The following is a 17621-nucleotide window of genomic DNA, read 5'->3' on the forward strand; positions in this document are numbered from 1 at the left end:
GGCTGGAAAGATGAGTTGCAGCCACTTTCGCTTGTTAACACCTCTAGTCCCTATAGTTTACATAGAAACTCGGAATTTGAAAACCTTATAGATTCTTTGAAGTCTATAAGGAATTAGGGCTTAATGCCGCACCGCACTACCTCATCTAATATCGGGCGTCATGTGACTACCACAATGACGGATCATTGTACATAATTGTCGCCGGTGATCCAAAACAAAGGTGTCTTTACGTTGGATAGTTAATGTTTTAAACATAAGACATGTTCATCAATATCTGTCAGAGATGCGTCAGAGAAAAGAGTAATAGTCAAAACCAGATCGTCATCCAAAGCAGGTTATGTTTTACGTGTCATGGGAATTGCTTCTTATGGGTTAGACAGTTAATCAGCACGTTTACCTGCCTTAGCTGCATCGAGCAGTAAGTCAGTCGAGTCACTCAAAAGAACAGACACGACAAACGAAGTTAGGTCATCTTGCCTTTTAGCATCGTAACGCCATACATCGTCAAAGCCGTTTGCCTCAGCTTCAAAAAAAGTTTTTGTCACCCTCCATTACTCTCTGGGTTTTCATCGATTAATTTTTACGTCTTACCCGTAATCCGTCTACCGGGCAATCACGTTTGGCCTTAACTTTGCCATGAATCAAGATACCAAAACGTGGTTGAAAAACTTTTTTGAGACGACACTTGCGAGATGGCAGACAATTTAGTGGAGAGATAGTAAAAAGTCGCGAACAATAACAGGATCCCATCTTTGCTTTGCTCTTCATTCAAATATTTCAACAGTCCGATTGTTGTCTTGTAATTATTTAATCAGCTTATTGTGGTATTTGTATTCCAGCAACATCTACTATCCAATGTACCATCTAATCATGCAGCAACTTGGTTACGATGAATCTATCCTATTACCGTGCTTTAATAACTGGTTAGGTTGTATGTACATACATATTAATCGCCTAGGTCCAGTTACCTCGTTACTTCTTCTCTTTTAATTATCCTGCTTTTTTTCATTGTAACCTATTATCATACTGCACCTATTTTGTTGCTTTAAGCAATTAATATTGAGCTCGACCTTCATTTTAAAAGGTTTACTATAGAGTCAAAGATGTTTAATTACCTGCATGAAGTTATGCTCTGGGCTCGGCCAGGACACCAGTTATCGTTAAGAGCTTAACTAATCCGAGTTCTAGATCAGTGGTGGATCCGCCATTGGGTTGACGTGACCCTGTTTACCACACGGAAATTCTATGCGTTTCTCGTTGAAGCATCCTTTTAACGTTCATGGACCTCTCGTTTTTTAGTTGCAATAAGCCTAATCTTCAAGCTCCTTTCTCTCTCTGCAAAAGCATTGAATCACATTCACAAAAACTGCGTTTTTTAGCCTTCAATGGCAAAATTCTGAAAAATTACATTCCTTCGAAAATTTAATACTCATTATTTCTCTGTCAAATGTAGGCCTATTACTTTGCAGGCCTCGAAAGAATGGACAACTTTCCACTATTAACTTTTCTAAATTTTTTAAAGATTGCGGAACGAATTATCCAAAAAATCATTCAAATCAGGCATCATTCAAGTTTATTGAAAAATAGAGTATGATATTGTAAATAACAAAAAAAAATAATAACTATTAGAAAAAAATATTCGACTGATCGTCAAATGAAAACAATAACTTACGCGTATGAAACATTTCCAGCCAGGAAGGTCGGCTCAAAGACACCACTATACACATATCACTTATGTATTTAGTAATTAACTGGGTGGATCAGACTTTCAGACAACAGGACGTCTTCTTACGACGAGAAAGAGCTGTGTGTACAAAACTATCCACTCAACGAGCTAGATGACTAAACTAATTTTTAGTTATTAGGCCGATCGGTGGACTGTCCTTACATCATCTCGCTATAGAAAGCACTGAAAGCTCGAGATTTACGAATGGTACATGACATTTTAGGTCGGCCGAAAGTATGTGCAGTACTTTCTAAGGCAGGTTTTTTCAAGGCTCGTTTTTTTCCGTTTACTATTTTACTCTTTTGAGAATAGGGAAATTTGCGGGTTGAGTCATTTCAAGCAACCGTCCTAACCATAGAAGTTCCATTACATTATTTTCATTTTAGCACCTGGGCCTGTAGTAGGTTTCGGAAACCTTGACCTGCATAGTGTCCTTTGTGAAAAAAAAAAAAGCTTGAAAGGTGTGTGCCGGTTGCGTTTAGCAAAACTGAGGTAATATCTCTGGTAAGATACTTAGAAATAACATCAATAATCGTATATTGTTCTTTTGTTTCAGCTACATAACTAGAATCACTTTTAGAGAAAAGAAGAAGAAACATTACATCTGAAAACAGATCTATAAGTTCAACCCGTCACAAGGTGTCTTCATCATGTAATTAACTCAAGTTGGTGTTCCTCTTTTTACAGCACCGGCGGGCTCAACTTGCTCCCACCGAGCCGGGTTCCCAGCGGCGGACCGGGGCCTCCGTCCGGGAGCGCCCGATCAATCCCTCACGCCTCTCTTGCGGCCAGCCGGAGTTCGGAGGCAGTTTCAAGCGGCGAGCATACCCCAGCATCCCATCCGCTCGCGCACAAGCCGCTGTCCCTCAACTGGCATCGCACCCTCCACGGATTGGCTATGAGTCACCGGCCGTCGAACGCCCACGAGGGCGCTACCAGCGCCGCCGATCCCTCGGTCGCGCCCCCACATTCCCATCAACTGGCGCCCCCAAATGTTCAGATGCAACAGCAACCATTGCTCACGCAGGTAATGACATTCAATTGCATCTCGAAAATACACAGAATGAGGAATAAATCTGTTGGAAATTACGTGATATATACACTTGTCATGACAGCTTGTATAAAACACTATCATATGAGAAAGCAGGGCCAGAGTATGATGGGTAGCCTTTGTTTCACGACAGAAATACTCTTTAACGATTCATAACAGCCGGCTAAATAGACGGCTTCTGAAATCACTTTACTTTGTTCTTAAATGCTCGATTTTGATCTCGAATTTATTTTTGTCGTTATCATTGCAGATGTCAACGGTGTCCGGGGCAGCGGCAATTCCGGGACCAGGCGGTGCCCCGGGATCTGCCCTGGTCGCACCGGCTCAGCAGGAACGACGTCGACCTGTTCGAAAGGGACCCAAGGTCGTGGAACGACCGCAGCGAGCTCTTTTTTGCCTCACGCTCAAGAACCCCTTACGAAAGTTGTGCATTTCTATCGTTGAGTGGAAACCATTTGAATTTCTAATTTTGTTTACGATTTTCGCAAATTGCGTCGCGCTAGCAGTTTATACGCCGCATCCGAACGGAGATTCGAATCAAACCAACTCCACTTTGGTAAGTTTAAATAGGAATAGAAACTGTTATACTTTATAGGCCTATATTGCTACAGGCAGACATGCTGGTCTGTAGCGTAATAAATCCAGTGACGGACAGCTCTGCGAGTTTTCTTGCATGTATAATTAGCGCATGTTGGCATATCTATATGTTCACACAGTTTAATTTGGACGAAGTCTATTTAATCTGTAGGGTTAACCGCGATGGCGATATTGATGAGAGATGTAGTAAATCTCATTTATGCGTTTCGGCCGTGTATTTCAATTTTTCCGTTACACCCGCGTTAGATATTCCTGTCATCAAGCCGCTGATCCACTCCGTCCCGAACGGCCAGTCAGTACGCCACGATAGCTGTCAATTTTTAATTGACTATGTAGTCTAGGTTTTTACAGTAGTTACTCCATTTGAGCCCAGTGGTCTCATGATCAGTTGTTTTCTAATGAACCGACTGGCCATGAGGCAGTCACCCAAGCAAGTAATCAACGGCCTCGGGCGACGTGGTGTTAATCGGGGCTGTTAGGGTCATTGACGAAGCCTCCGACAGAGTGGAAAAAACTCTAGAGAAGGTCCGTCCTGTTGGTTGCAGCAAGATCAAATGAGATATACAGCCATGTTTTTCTGATTTTCTTTCTGCTGCTTTTACCACAGTCGCTCTGCTACGTTATGCTCCGCTCGCTGTCTGTGGATGAAGCGGTACCTGTCTTAGGATCTTAAGTTTGGCTTATGAAGGCTGACGATTGGCCTTCACCAGAGCCTTATTGCTGTCTTCCTCGTTAACTTCATCCCTTTCCCACCAGTACTTCGAATGCCGCTTGTACTACAGCCGCTGGTATTAGGATCGTAACTCCTACCACAACTTCATAGGGGACTCACTCGATAGTCTCTACCGAGCGAACAAATAAGCGAAAGAGCACGAAACCCGAGGATATCGGGCGGAGCAGAGTATCTTATCGTTATTAGCCACTTTGAACCATTGCCGCTTCTGACCTCGCTGGTCAGTCTCGGCTCTGCACTGTGGCCTTGGCCCACATCTGCCACTTCTCTTTCAAAAAAGTGCCTGCCCTCGTAGATGGATCTGTTGTAATGAATGTACCACTACTGCCAGCAGGCTTCATCTCTATTGTGAATCTGTTTTTACGTGCGTTATTGTCAGCAAAGGACTCATCGTAATCGTATCCTCCTTTTCTCCTTCTCTCTTCCTGAGTGTTTCTAGTTTTCTTTTGTGCAAGTCACGCGTGGTTGACTGCTATTGCAAGTTTCGTCTGCTGCTGCCACTCTTTCGAGGCAAAGACATACTACAATCGGCTACTCGTGTATAACCCTGCGGCTTGTCGTTGAAGCCGGTACCAGCGAAGGATGCTGCTTATGTGATAGCTCGCAACGGTTGCCCTTGACACCTCTCGTTTCGCTATCAAAATCTTGGCATGCAGGGGCTGCGGGTGACAAGTTGAAGGGTCAGGAATCGAATGACGCTAAGCAAAGGGCAAGAAAAAGATGCGATCCAGTGAAGTCGGAAATAATTCGCACGCTGTGCTCGCTAGGGATCGGCCAACGGTTGGCTGAAAAACTTTTCATGACTTATCGTACTGAATGAGCGGACTCAAGGGGCTAAGCGAGCGCTGGAGCGTCTATCGTGATCAGACTTGACAGGCCATCCGCCGCAGACCTGTTCCTGGATCGCCGCCGCTTTTTGGACCGTTCTTTGCCCTGTTTGCCTGTTGTCCCCTCTTTTTTTGTGCTGTACCCCCCGAACGCTCCGTCTCTTTTGTCCGCCTTCTACTTTTCGCGCACATGTTTTCTCGTCAACTATCTCCTCCCTCTCTCTATCTGCCTTTCTATTCCCCTTCCCTATCTTTCTCTATTCCCCCTTGTCTTCCTTATTTTTTTTCTGTCATTTTTTCACATTGTTGTTTTTGCCTTTATCTTTCTCTCTCGTCTATCTGTTTTCGTTTCTATCATCCACTACTTAGTTTTTGCTTTTCCTGTCATTTTCTTCTGTAGTGCATTTCTTCTCTCCCGGATCCTTCTTTCTCTATTGCTTTCATCTCTGTTGTCTCGCACTACCCCTTCCATGCCGTCTTTCGCGTCATTTCATCTCTCTCTTTCTTTCTGAGTGTCGTTTTTCTTAATTCGTTGATTATTTATGCTGCTGCAGCAACGAGGCCTTTTTGTCTGCTATGATCTGTGTCTCTCCCGTTGTCGGTCCGTTCTCTGTGTTCCTGCGTTGCATATCTGCTCTTTCCATGTTGTATCCCCGTGTTCAGCTGCGGGCAGCTTTCGCAGACAGCTCAGCTCAGTAAGGGTCAGACAAGCGGTAACGACTGGACAGAAGACAATCTGTTCAATTAGGTGAAGTCTTTATCATGCCCATGTCGCTACCATCCTGTCGGTCAACACGATTCTATCAACGACCCTCGTCCGACTGTCCGTTCGTGTGCGAGACCCGGTTCCTTCCTGTCCCCGCTAGTCGCACAGCTTATACTCATCTTTTCGTAACAATCTTTTGTTTTTTCTAGCAGTTAATTAAACTGACCAACATGTTCTTGTCGGACAGCCATGTCGGCCATTGAACACAAGCTAGCACCTGACGGTGCCCGTTTGCCTTCAAGCAAATTATTGTCTAGCTCAGCCTGTGCCTTTTTTCTGCCTGCTCTGGCCCAGAATCTCCACAGAGCCCCACGAAAAGTGACCTACCAATGAAGTCATTCGGGGCTGACCCTTGGTAACTGTCATCTTCATAAAAGCTTAGAGGCTTATGTCCGGTTCCTGCGTTACACGTCAGCACATCAGAGGGCAGCTGGCCTGCGGCACAAGCGTTGCGTTTATGCCCGGTATATAAAATAGGTATCGTATCTTGTTATTGATCTATCACGGGTCCTCTCTATTACACAATGAATGTGAAAATTTCATCACTGTCGATATTCTATTTTGTGTCCTAAGGGAAACGGCAAATTTTTATAGCAAACCACCAATGCAGTGGATAATGCACAAAGGGGTTCTGTTTCGCGCTTTGCGGAATTTCGTTCTGCGAATCAAATCGTCTCTCAGATTTTGAACCAAATACGCCACCTACTAAATATATGTTCGCAGTCCTATGTCGTCGAACATTGGCAAAGGCTGTCACCTATTCCGTTGCGAGTTAGGTATTCGGTATTGCCGCTGCTCTACAACTGACGTCCATCATAAAAAAAAAGTTCGTTTACGAATGCCACCTTACGTGTCCCTAAGTTTAGTAAGTAAACAGATTACCTGTGCATAATCACAACCAGCATCCACCGCCACAAATGCAACTGCTAGCACAGACTAAACAGTTTTTTTTACGACGAGTGGCTTTGTTGAAGCGGTACCAACAACATCAAAAAAAGTCCCTTCGTCTTCTACTAACACGAATACCCACAAGACACATCTCAATTTTATTCTTATTTGCCTATTCAACTACCTCCATTTAGTTGAAATTAATCAGCGGCGGGATCCCATCTCTTCAAAGGATATTAGATGAATGCAAAAAGAATTGCGATGATCATGTTATCCATACCATATTGCACGTTTATAGTGGACGCTGGACGCAACGCATGCAAAGGCACGTCATGTTCGCTCGCCTTGTCCGTTCAGTCCCCGAGGGTCAATAAAGTATTTCCTGTGTTGAAGTGAAACAATCATAGTTGAGATTAAGCTAGACGTAAGAGAACTTTTTAGGTGATTATGTGCGAGGGATCACACGTTTTGGCTGTGTACGTTTTCAAACAACACCGTCCTGCAAGGATGCTGGTAGCAGCGAAAGCAGCACGGTCTGTTATGCTTTTCTATTCCGTCAGCATTCTTGACATCACCGTTGGTTCCGGGGGCTTCTATGGCGGGTGTACAGGGACGTTGCCAAGCCTATAAAAGCCGATGTAAATCCAAGCGGGGTTGAGGATTTTACTGCGTGCTGCCATGCACATCCTACGGGGCCGAACAGGAGTTATTCCTGTTAACAGTGGAACATCACCATTCAACATGGCTGAACAGTCTGTATTTAGCTGGCTTCAGTCGCGCCGGCCGGCGTCAAGTCGGAAAGTACCGATTTCGTTTTCTGTCCATGCAGCTACCTGTATTAGCAGACGAGAACGGTACGGCATCGCTATACGTCTCTCCACTACAAGTGTGTGCACGCTAGCTGGTGGGAAGACAAAACAGCCCATTTAGACTATGCACACCGGCCAGTCTACCCATTGAATCTGTGCTAGCTGTTGCTATATTATGCTATTCCTACGCAAAAAGCTGCACCCAGCAAGTAGGTGACCCAAGTTTCGAAGAGCTGGGAGTGAAGGACATTAACTGAGTCTAAACTCAGTAAGAACAATGCCCGCATTACCATTATGTGGATGTTATGTACAACTTAATGTTGGCAGTCGTCAGTAGACTACTTGAAAACAACGTAGAGCATAAAAGTGCCAGTTGAACCATAACTATTACAGTCGTAGCATTGAAAAAAACTTGTTCATTGCGCCGAACACCACATTGAACAGAATTAAAAGTTGGCGTTATATGACATTTACATAATCCAAATATAGATGCGTAAGGACCAAGTTGAAGGCTGTCGCTGGGGCATTTTTTGTTGAATGTTATATATGCGCACGCCTAGCGTCAATAACACCACTTGTTCTTTGTATGGGGGTCTCGCTCTTTCAAGACCAGACTCCAAGAACCAGAAGAAATATATATATACATATGTATTGGGTTCTCGACGAGGTATTTACTGTCTTAATTGAAACAATGATTTGATTAATATTTTTAAATAATATTATTAAAGTGGGTGTATGAAATTTTGATCGACCTTGTGACGTTTTTCTGCTAACGCCGTAATTCCGTCGGTGTATCTTTGCATCCCTCCATTAAAACTAAGTAAACACGATTAATAGTGTTTGGCAACGACCGAAACAGTTTCATGGTGCAGGAACCGAACGAGACGGCAGATGCATGGAAATTTCCCAGTCAAGTGCTTTCAATTTTTTCCGGGTAGTTGAAAATGTATGTGGTTTAGTATTATAGTAATAGAAGACGACGCCTTTTCTTTTCACTAGCTTCAGATTCACTTTGTTTTTTTCTTCGATAACTCATTGTAACCTTGTTAACAGTTAACTTTGCTAAAAGTTGTTAACGGTAAGTGTCAGAACCAATTGTTTTGTTAGGCGCCACTATCTTATTTTTTTCGAATTAGTAAATATATAATATCACTCCCTCTGGCGTCAGTCTGAACTTTGCTACAAACTATGGAACACATGTTATATTATTATCGTATGTGCTCCACTCCCCATCAAGCGCTTCAAAAATAACTCGTAAATTTCGTATTTTCGTTTGTTCATTCGTATAGCGAGCAAACATCAAGTCTTTTTGTAGCCATCTTTTTTCAAAAACTATTTCAATATTTGATGATTGATTAGGCACCTTGACCATAAACGGCACAATATTTTATGGGTCTGGGCAATATTTAATAATAATAATTTTTATAATAATAATATTATAATAATAATAATATTATAGTAAAATTTAGCAAACCTTCGGAATTCATGTTTAAGACGTTTATGATAATTTCGAATTAAGATATTTCATACAATAGCCCATCTCAGCTTTTAAGTACCGCCAACGCCCGGCGCGACTTACGTTACCTAACATACACGACCTTAAGGCCAACTAGCTGGAAAAACGGTCGATACTTTTTCGATGACCCAATATACAGTTGATAGCCAGGCAAATAGAGTCCAATTGAACAATTTTACCTTCAAAGATTAAGTTACGAGTGGATACTATTGTCATACATCAGTAGTTTGTCCACGGAGGGTTAAAACATTTGTTAATTAATCGTAATTTTATGATCCTCAAGATGCTCCCTATAAAATTCGGGTTTGCTAAATTAACAAGCCGCGGCAGCGCTTGAATATCGTTGGCAATGAACAGCCTAGGTGTATTCTGAATTGGCGACAAGGTACCCATGAAGACAGTCACCGTCAGGGAAACGGTCCCGTGTCTGAGGTAGTATTTTGCTTTCGATGACTTCAAAGTATTCCTATTGCTCTCGTATTCCCCGTGCGAAACGTGTAATCCCGTTACCTGTGCCAGAAATCATAGATCACACTACACAATTTGATGGACGTTCGATTTTCGGCATGATGCAGTTTTCGGAAAATCGTTCGCCAATACGTCTGCGATGGGCAGATGGGCGTTGTTCTGAGAATTTCAGAATAAGATTCCTCTGAGAAATAGACTTTTCCCCAGTTCTCAACGCTGCCATTTTCGACTTAGTTTGCCCAATTGAAATGGACTCGTCTTATTCGAACTCTCCGCTGACGTTCCTAGGCAAGTCTATTTTTCTTGAACCCAGCCTTTCTTGGTCGGCAGAAAAATGTAGTTTTCGACCCAGCCGATCCAGTCTGTTAATCTACTCCGGAAGATATTATACGAGGTAAACTTATCATTTTGGGGTCTGTAAATAACTATACGGTCCTACAGTTTCATACTATTGTTGGGATTACTTTACGCGGCGGTCAGCTCAACGGAATATTTCTTTCTCGCGACTTGGCCCTTGCATGGTAAGAAACATAAAACATTTCAGGAGTTTAACGCTATGTACATTTGCATTGACAAAACGATCTATTAGTCAGCGGTCTCTGCTTCTCAGTGACATCCGTTCCGTTTCTCCTTGGGACGCTTTACGTACGGAAACATGCAAAGTCCAGAATAGAAAACACTCAAATTAGCCAGGCTCACGTAACTCAACCATTTGTTCAATACTAATAGTAGTCGTAATAGGAGATGAGATAGAGTGAGCCGGCTGAACATTATACAATATATTAGGACGAAACGTGAGTGCTGGATTCGCAGAAATCCGATTGCAAGAAGGTATCACGCCTGCTACAGCTAGAATATGGTATATAAGCTTTATACATCACATAGTTTGTGAGCAGTTTGGATCCTAGAGTCAAATTAAAAAAAAAGCCATTAAAAACATTTAAAAATACTTCGCTTCAGAGCTGCGAAGTTGGCCTTGGATGTTGAGACTATTTGATTGAGCACGACTGTACATATATGTATATGTATCCTATAGACGATGGCTTCACACAAAAATCAATGCCAACAGAAACTAGCGAGCGGTAGCCAATCCGGACTGACGGAACACCGTTAGCGTTGGTCCGTAAAGCTCTGTCGCTGTATTCTTTTTGGTTCATTCCACAACGCTGATGGATTGCTACAGTCGCACGTACTTGTACGCAAATTGCGCTCAAAGTTACGTTGTTTGTAACAGCACTTGTTGGCCCATACGAAGTGGTCCCATGAACCGACGCACCCTCAGGTCAGGAATAAGGGACACATCACTTTACAGGAGGCCTTACAAATACTAGTACAACAGTCTGCATCGACCGCCGCTCCAGTATGAGTATCATAACGATCCGTATTCCGACTCGATGTCATCACGGTACATAGACCATTCCTAATTTCGCCCTACTATTTATCGAAAACCTATTCAGGGATTCAACGAACGCAAGGATCTCTTATTGTCCGTGGGCGAGACTGAAGCAAGCGAGCCAAACACCCCCTAGATATCAATTCTTCAGCACTCGTAAACTTTTGGAGGGCACCACTGAGCTAGCCGTGTTAGGGAAACGGAGCCCCTAGAGTGCGAAAGAATGACAGACTGTCAATGAGATGACGATGACGACGTCGGCTGCTTCCCAGCAACACTATGATCCCATCACTCTGTCCCGAACCGTTCGACGACAACCATTGCAGTAGCGCTCGTCCTTTCATAACCAGCTCCCATCGACCGTCTGTTCGACCCCACAGAATTTACGAACCTAGAGCTGTGCGAACTATGAAAAAGCAAACCATTTGACTTCGATTTGCATACTGGGAGAATGCATACTAGACCTAGAATACTGTTTCCGTTTATGCAACTGTTACTACAGCTTAACTGGCCGTTGCTAGTTCTTATTCATTTACTCGAATCGAGAAAGCTGCTAGGCGAGATCATATGGGACGCAGAATGGTATAGCTCAGAGGTGGTAACGCTCGAGGACATAAGATGAAGGTTCAGTAAATCGCTGTTCCACGAGAAGGTGGAGACCCATCCTGGCCCGTTCTGTTAGGCTCCACCAAAGAATTGAATCCTTCCCCCGATTCGCATTCTAGAAACACCCGAACAGGTCAGTTAGAGAAGAGAGAGCTGAAAGGGAAGCGAATTCGTGTATTCTGCCCACAGCCGGTTTTCCCAATAGACTTGCCATGGACACGCATGGGTTTCGTAGAGCATGCCCAAACTGGCCCTTTGTTTCACTGACACAGACCAGAAACAAGGCTGAAACAGCACTGCCTGCCTGCCTGCATTGTATTCTTCTCTATGTATACGCGCTTGCGAATAATGCCGGGCATCGGCAAGCACTGGCTCGTTGTTCCGCGTCGTGGTAGTGGTACAATCTGTTCGCTACGATAATCAGACTTGATATCGAACATGACTGGTCAACTAAACAAGCAGTTCTATATATGAATGCCCATGTAAATAGCGTTGGTGCTTTTTAAACGCGTCTTCTTTTGACAATGTACTAGGCAATAAAAACTTACAAGAACACCGCTCATGTCACACCCAAGCAGTGGCGAAACCCGTTAAGAACAACTTTCATTGTTGAGCGTTATTTACCGATTGCGGCTCGAGGGTTTTTTTGGCATGGATGGCAAGCGCGGCCTGTACCTAATGGATGGATAGAAGATAAAGTCGACCACCACAAAACAACCGGCGGCAATGGAAAACTTCGTTTTAGACAACGTTTAGAAGACTTCGTATAATTATTATTATTATTAAAAAGTTCTATATGAGATCTCGTGTCGCAAAGCTGGTCATAACACATTCACAGGGCCTCGAAACAGATAATATGGGAAATATTAGCAGTTAAGAGCGCGCTATCGATTCGTGCGATAGAATAGGAAAACTCAAAACGTCACCGTTCACATCGTTCAGCTTCGAACTTGCCCGTCAACGGGTTGAACAGCGGCAGGAATTTCTACATGAAATGTTATCGTTAATAGTTCGTTTGTTTTTTTGTCAAACGTAAAAATGTGCATCTATTTGGTAGAGTTGGCAGTTACAATTCTGTTCACATCTGTGTAATATCGAAATGTTCTTAACCGCTCACATAATTTATGGCACACCTTGTAGGACTTGATTGACTTCGGACCAACATGGTCAGTACACAGTATTTGCTATTTGACTATTTCGTACCTTCCAAGATTTTCTCAACTATGTCGTCGTGCGTTCACTTCAGGCACTATCTGGTTGACAGCTCGGCAGCCCCCTTGCACGAACGCTGCACTCCTAACAATCCTGTTTCTAGCGGCTACAGCCAGTCAACGCACTCAGACATACTCGAAAAAAAGGAAAACTTTCGAAAACCTTTCATTTTGAAGATTTCCCGTTTTCGGCCCATGTACCATTTAGGGCTTGCTACAGGTAAAGTGGTAGAACCAAGTTAAGCGTTCTGGCTTTGATGAGCGCTTTAGCCAGGCTGGGGAGAGACCGCAGCTTGCGCAACAAGAACTGCTCGCAGTTTTCGAGCATCTCTCTCTGTACCCACCTTCTTTAAGTGTTCATTCTTTTGCAAGCGAGTCTGAAAAGGGGCAAAAAACAAGCTGTACAGAAGACATAGAGGGGCCTGTCTCAGCCGTGTCGCTGATTTATTGGTGTGGAGAGATGGCATAACCTGGCTACTGTCACCAGCTCAAACTTGAACTCCTCTCACTTGCGCGCATGCCTAGTGGCAATCGGCCACTGGTGTCCATTTTTTTAGTTTTTCCTGTACCACAAAGTTAATGCGGAGCTGGCGGTATAGTAAGGCGGCGATGGCCCTGAGTAGTATCTAGATCAACTAGAAGGTCGCAGGACACGATGCGTTGATGCGGCTCACGTCGCTACTCAAAGCAGAGGCCGGATGATAGACGTTGGCCAGAGGAAGAAGAAATCAAGACCGTTAAAGTAAGAATAGGTGTGGTTTGCTGCAACGACTAAGCTAAAGAAAGAGGAATACATGTAGCGGGTCGGTCTCGATTTAATCGGCTGCAGGCTTTCACCAATGCTATCTTGATGGTAGTTGTGATTACGGCGTAGCTACTCCTATAGTTGCACGCCCATAGCGTATCGTTGGTACGACGCTACCGGGCCTAGGCTGGCTAGTGCACATGTATGCAGTACGGAAAACGAAATCGATTGTTGACGGCGGTGACGAACAACTTATTGAGCGAGATTGAAAGGAGAGAAGCGTCTTCTCTAAATCTCCTTGCCACCAGTATGGCGAACAAAGCTTGATAGTTTTCTCAGCGAAACAGGAAAACAGCGCGGTTTGAAGAAAAGTCTCTTTTTCCTTGCTGTAGAAGCAAACGAAGGACCTAAGACAAACATAATCGTAGGGGTATTAAGTAGGGTTCAAGAAACTTGTAACACCCCGGGCTACCCGTATAGGGCGGGAAACGGTAGCTCGCAACGGGTAAACGAATTCGGTAGTTTACAAGCTTCATTTAGCTTTTTCTGTCTTGATCCAGTTTGCCTGACCTCGCCCCCTACTTCCCTCAGGAACAGTAATAATACGCCTCAAACAGATAGGGCCGGTTATGAGTATAGAATAAATAGTTTGCTTGTAAGGTACTCCAGAGACAAAAAAGGACGAAAGAAGTCTTCAGGCAGACTACGAGGAATTCTTTGGTCTGACTAGTAGCTCCTAGCGCAGGTCTTGTTGGATGAAAGCTTAGTTTAAAAGTGACCCTCTACGAACCCAGAAGACAGCAAGGTTGATGGCGGTTGCCTCATATTTTTCAAGTCGCTTCCTTGAAGAATATAAACCAGTCGCTTTTTAGCTACCACTATCGTGCTTTCGCCATTGACATGACCTGCGATACTCGAGAGGGCGTCAGCAGGACATCCTAACCTGCAAGCGAGCCGGCAGCTAAGTGGGATGTCGCAATTGACTAAGGTAGATTTATTGAGCTAGGAGACCTTACGAGGAACGAGCGCGCAATTTTTACAGTGGAAAAAGATTCGTCTAACTCTTACTTGTTGACGTATATTTCATAGTAACATATATTTAATAGTTCATTTGTATAAAATATCAGGATCTACATTTTGCGGCCTGAAATAGGGATAGGCTACAAGTCGTAGCCGCGAAATAGCTTGACTACCATTTCAGCAAGTAGTTTTCAATTCAAACATGAGCATGAATTCCTGACCTAGCGGGCCTAAGAAAAGCGGGATGCACATGCTCGGGATACGTTTGAACATATAGGTACCACATGATACCATAAACACCATTCGTCCATAATAGCGGCGATAGAAACAATCAATACATAACCGGACGTTCAAACTCCACTCAGAGGTACCAGTGACAATTCCACTGGGTAGAGCGGTAAGTTCTTAACCATGTCAAGGCGTTCCGCAGAAGAGCTGAAAGTCGACAATGTGACTGTTTTCGGTCGCTTAGTAGTCGATATGGCATAACAATATGGAGTAACGGCTAGAAATTACATTTTCTGAGGAGAGCACAAACTATCAAGCTCCTTTCACCTTCTGAGTCCCTTATCGTAGCTGCTGTACTGAGCGTCGCAGCCCTGCTCCTGAATTAACACGTGGGTAGTTATTTTCGCTCTTTTACAAACCTACTCTTGTTTGTCATTTAACACATGTTCGACAGTAGCTCCGCGGGCCTCATCCCCGTCGATGACGTCAGCGGATTATGGTGTTCTCCTTTCGGAGCTCATTTGGAATTGTTTTTTAATAATTCTCGTTTTATGGCAGACAGTAAGCAAAACCAATGCGGCTTGAACAAGCACCCCTCACCATTGTGGGCTTTTGGCCCTCCAATGACTGCAATCATTTTCTCGCCTGTCGGGTTTTTAATATACGTATAGCACCGCTGACAGTGGTTGTGCGTAGAACTGCTGCAAGGCAGCCGCCGGCCTTATTGTCCGGCGACTAGCAGGGATAAAAGAACGTTAGGGTGGGCTGAAAAACGTTCTTCTTCCTTGCTCTTGCCTTTACCTAGCACTTGGCTATTCGGTGAATACAGTTCCGCCCTAAGAGTTCGCCGGGTCAGTCGATGTACTGGGTCCTTCGGAATAATCATGTTTTTCAAGAGACATGTTGGCACCACTTGCATCCGTCAGCAGAGTTCTCAGTAGAAACACAACGGTGGATGGCTTCTAGGCGCTTGCCTCGACCATTCCAGGGTAGGTCAGCCAAGCCAGCACATAATATATGGCGCAGAACTAACCCGAAAAAGGAGCTGGCTCCATTTCAATGAGGCGACTCCGGGTATCGCTGTGCATTCCGCTCACTGGTTGAAAAGAAGGCACCTATTTAAGATTTTCATAAGCATTATATATATTGTACGAAGACTAATAGGTGAAGATAGCAACGATGGCAGCTAGCTTCTATATAGAATAGACCAAAGGTATTATCAAGTAGAACATTACATTACGCGTGCGCAAACGTTGTTGACTACCTAACCATTCGGTAACTGTCAGAGATGGAAAGAGCAAAGTCTGAAAACGGCAACTATGCCAACTACAATGAATATCTCACGCGCTAATGTGGCAACTTACAATACGACGCCTATCCATGGCCGGTTTGGATAATGTCTAGGAGCCAGAAAGTGTAGCCGGGGTAGGTTTCGCTGCGGCTTCTTCGTCAGAACCACAGGATGGCATAATAATCATACGCCATGGCGATGTTTCGTTTACACTGCAACGACGGCCGCATGTTCATGGTTACCAACGTATAAATTACTCAGGCCTAGCGAGCTCAGCCTTGGCCGGGCTGTTGCTATTCATTGTTTGTTCATCCTCAAAATGATTCCGCCATGGCGTCGTCGGCTTACGTTAAGAGTTTGCGAGAATGCTCGTCACTAGACGACGAAAAAGCTCTTTCTCGAACATTTTGAATGGTTTTAATTAAGTTGAAATTACTAGGTCTAAATATTTGCGTGCATTTAGGATGACAACCGGTTTGTTGATGCCGTTATAATTAAATAAATATCCTTAGAGTTCAATGGCGTAGTTCGTGCCTGTACGTTTTGTAGCATATTAGTGGAAGCCAATGCCTATTTAATTTGATGGGGCCATTGGCATCAACGTGCACGACGCGTGTTTTGGCAGCGCGCTACAGAGCCGATGAAAACCCGAACATCAAAGCTCGACGAGTGTTTAATACTTGAAACTACATTGCGAAAGGGTTGTAGACCTCGAAACGGTATTAAATCAAATGAATATATTAATCTATTCAACCATGAAACATTAGAGCCTTCGTCGTTTTCGCTCTGTCGTTACATAGAAAACCGTTGTTTTGGTCTTCTATATCTGGGATTGTACGACAAAAATGGATCAATAAACAATGTTGTTTCGATTCAACTACGCCCTTGTTTCCTGACTTGCCCTTTTCTTCTGAATACTATCAGAGAACACACTAATATTCGTGCTAACGTGCTCGAAGGAAGAATGTCCGGCGGTTAGTGCCGTGCTCCAAGTTAGACTTGACAATGTTCGTTAATCCCTCGACGAAGAGATAAGGTAAATGTCTTCGATCTAGCGCGTCTTCGGATAAATATACCATGCTAACTTATGCTTCTGTCTGAATGTTCATCTGATTGCAGGAGAAAATCGAATACATATTTCTGGTGATATTTACAGCGGAATGTTTCATGAAGATAATCGCCTACGGGTTTGTTATGCATCCCGGCGCGTACCTCCGCAATTCGTGGAACTTTCTCGACTTTGTCATTGTCGTTATTGGCCTATTATCGACGGCCCTGTCAACATTTATGAAGGAGGGTTTCGACGTGAAGGCGCTCCGAGCTTTCAGGGTGCTTCGGCCCCTTCGACTTGTCTCAGGAGTGCCTAGCCTCCAAGTGGTGTTGAATTCGATCCTCAAGGCCATGGTGCCATTGTTCCACATTGCATTACTCGTCGTGTTCGTCATTATCATCTATGCCATCATAGGTCTCGAACTGTTCTCTGGTAAGTGAACGGTCACCTGGCACAGCGCCCTAATTGAAAAAAACTTGCCACTAACTGTTTGAGTTCCCTAACCAATCGAACGGAATAGCTGACGCCTTGACCATATGCGGCTGGCATAAGTGTAAGCGAAACGAGTACCAACGAAGTCCTATGCGATTTTCACTCGTGGAAAATTTTAATATGACAAACAAACATGGACATCGTCATGAAATAGCTAGGTTAATAACGGTACTAACACCTTATGTGTAACGCGTGAAGGCGTA

General features: G+C 43.9%; 1 protein-coding gene and 1 long non-coding RNA gene across 19 annotated transcripts in view; one reads left to right on the plus strand and one right to left on the minus strand.

Annotated features, from left to right (window-relative positions):
* LOC111245388 (uncharacterized) overlaps positions 1 to 12598 on the minus strand; it is a 30543-nt gene extending 17945 nt beyond the window's left edge. The window contains exons 1-4 of one of the 11 annotated variants that reach the window (XR_015321742.1): positions 7164 to 7325; positions 6773 to 6970; positions 1673 to 1909; positions 1116 to 1335 (exon numbers count right to left, since the gene is read on the minus strand). This is a non-coding gene — a long non-coding RNA (uncharacterized LOC111245388). Of the gene's footprint in view, positions 1 to 1115; positions 1336 to 1672; positions 1917 to 6582; positions 7326 to 12583 lie in introns of those variants that run through there. The other 10 variants (XR_015321744.1, XR_015321741.1, XR_015321740.1 and 7 more) reach the window with 10 other exon arrangements.
* Positions 1 to 17621, plus strand: part of Ca-alpha1D (Ca[2+]-channel protein alpha[[1]] subunit D) — a 229739-nt gene that overhangs the window by 149776 nt on the left and 62342 nt on the right. For all 8 annotated transcript variants that reach the window (XM_022793689.2, XM_086980820.1, XM_022793690.2 and 5 more), the window contains 3 exons: positions 2414 to 2753; positions 3028 to 3333; positions 16995 to 17358. In XM_022793689.2, the coding sequence (XP_022649424.1) occupies positions 2414 to 2753; positions 3028 to 3333; positions 16995 to 17358 (1010 nt within the window). The remainder of the gene's footprint in view (positions 1 to 2413; positions 2754 to 3027; positions 3334 to 16994; positions 17359 to 17621) is intronic.

The sequence above is a fragment of the Varroa destructor genome, unplaced genomic scaffold (assembly GCF_002443255.2).
Source record: "Varroa destructor unplaced genomic scaffold, Vdes_3.0 BEIS01000002.1, whole genome shotgun sequence".
NCBI lineage: Eukaryota > Metazoa > Arthropoda > Arachnida > Mesostigmata > Varroidae > Varroa > Varroa destructor.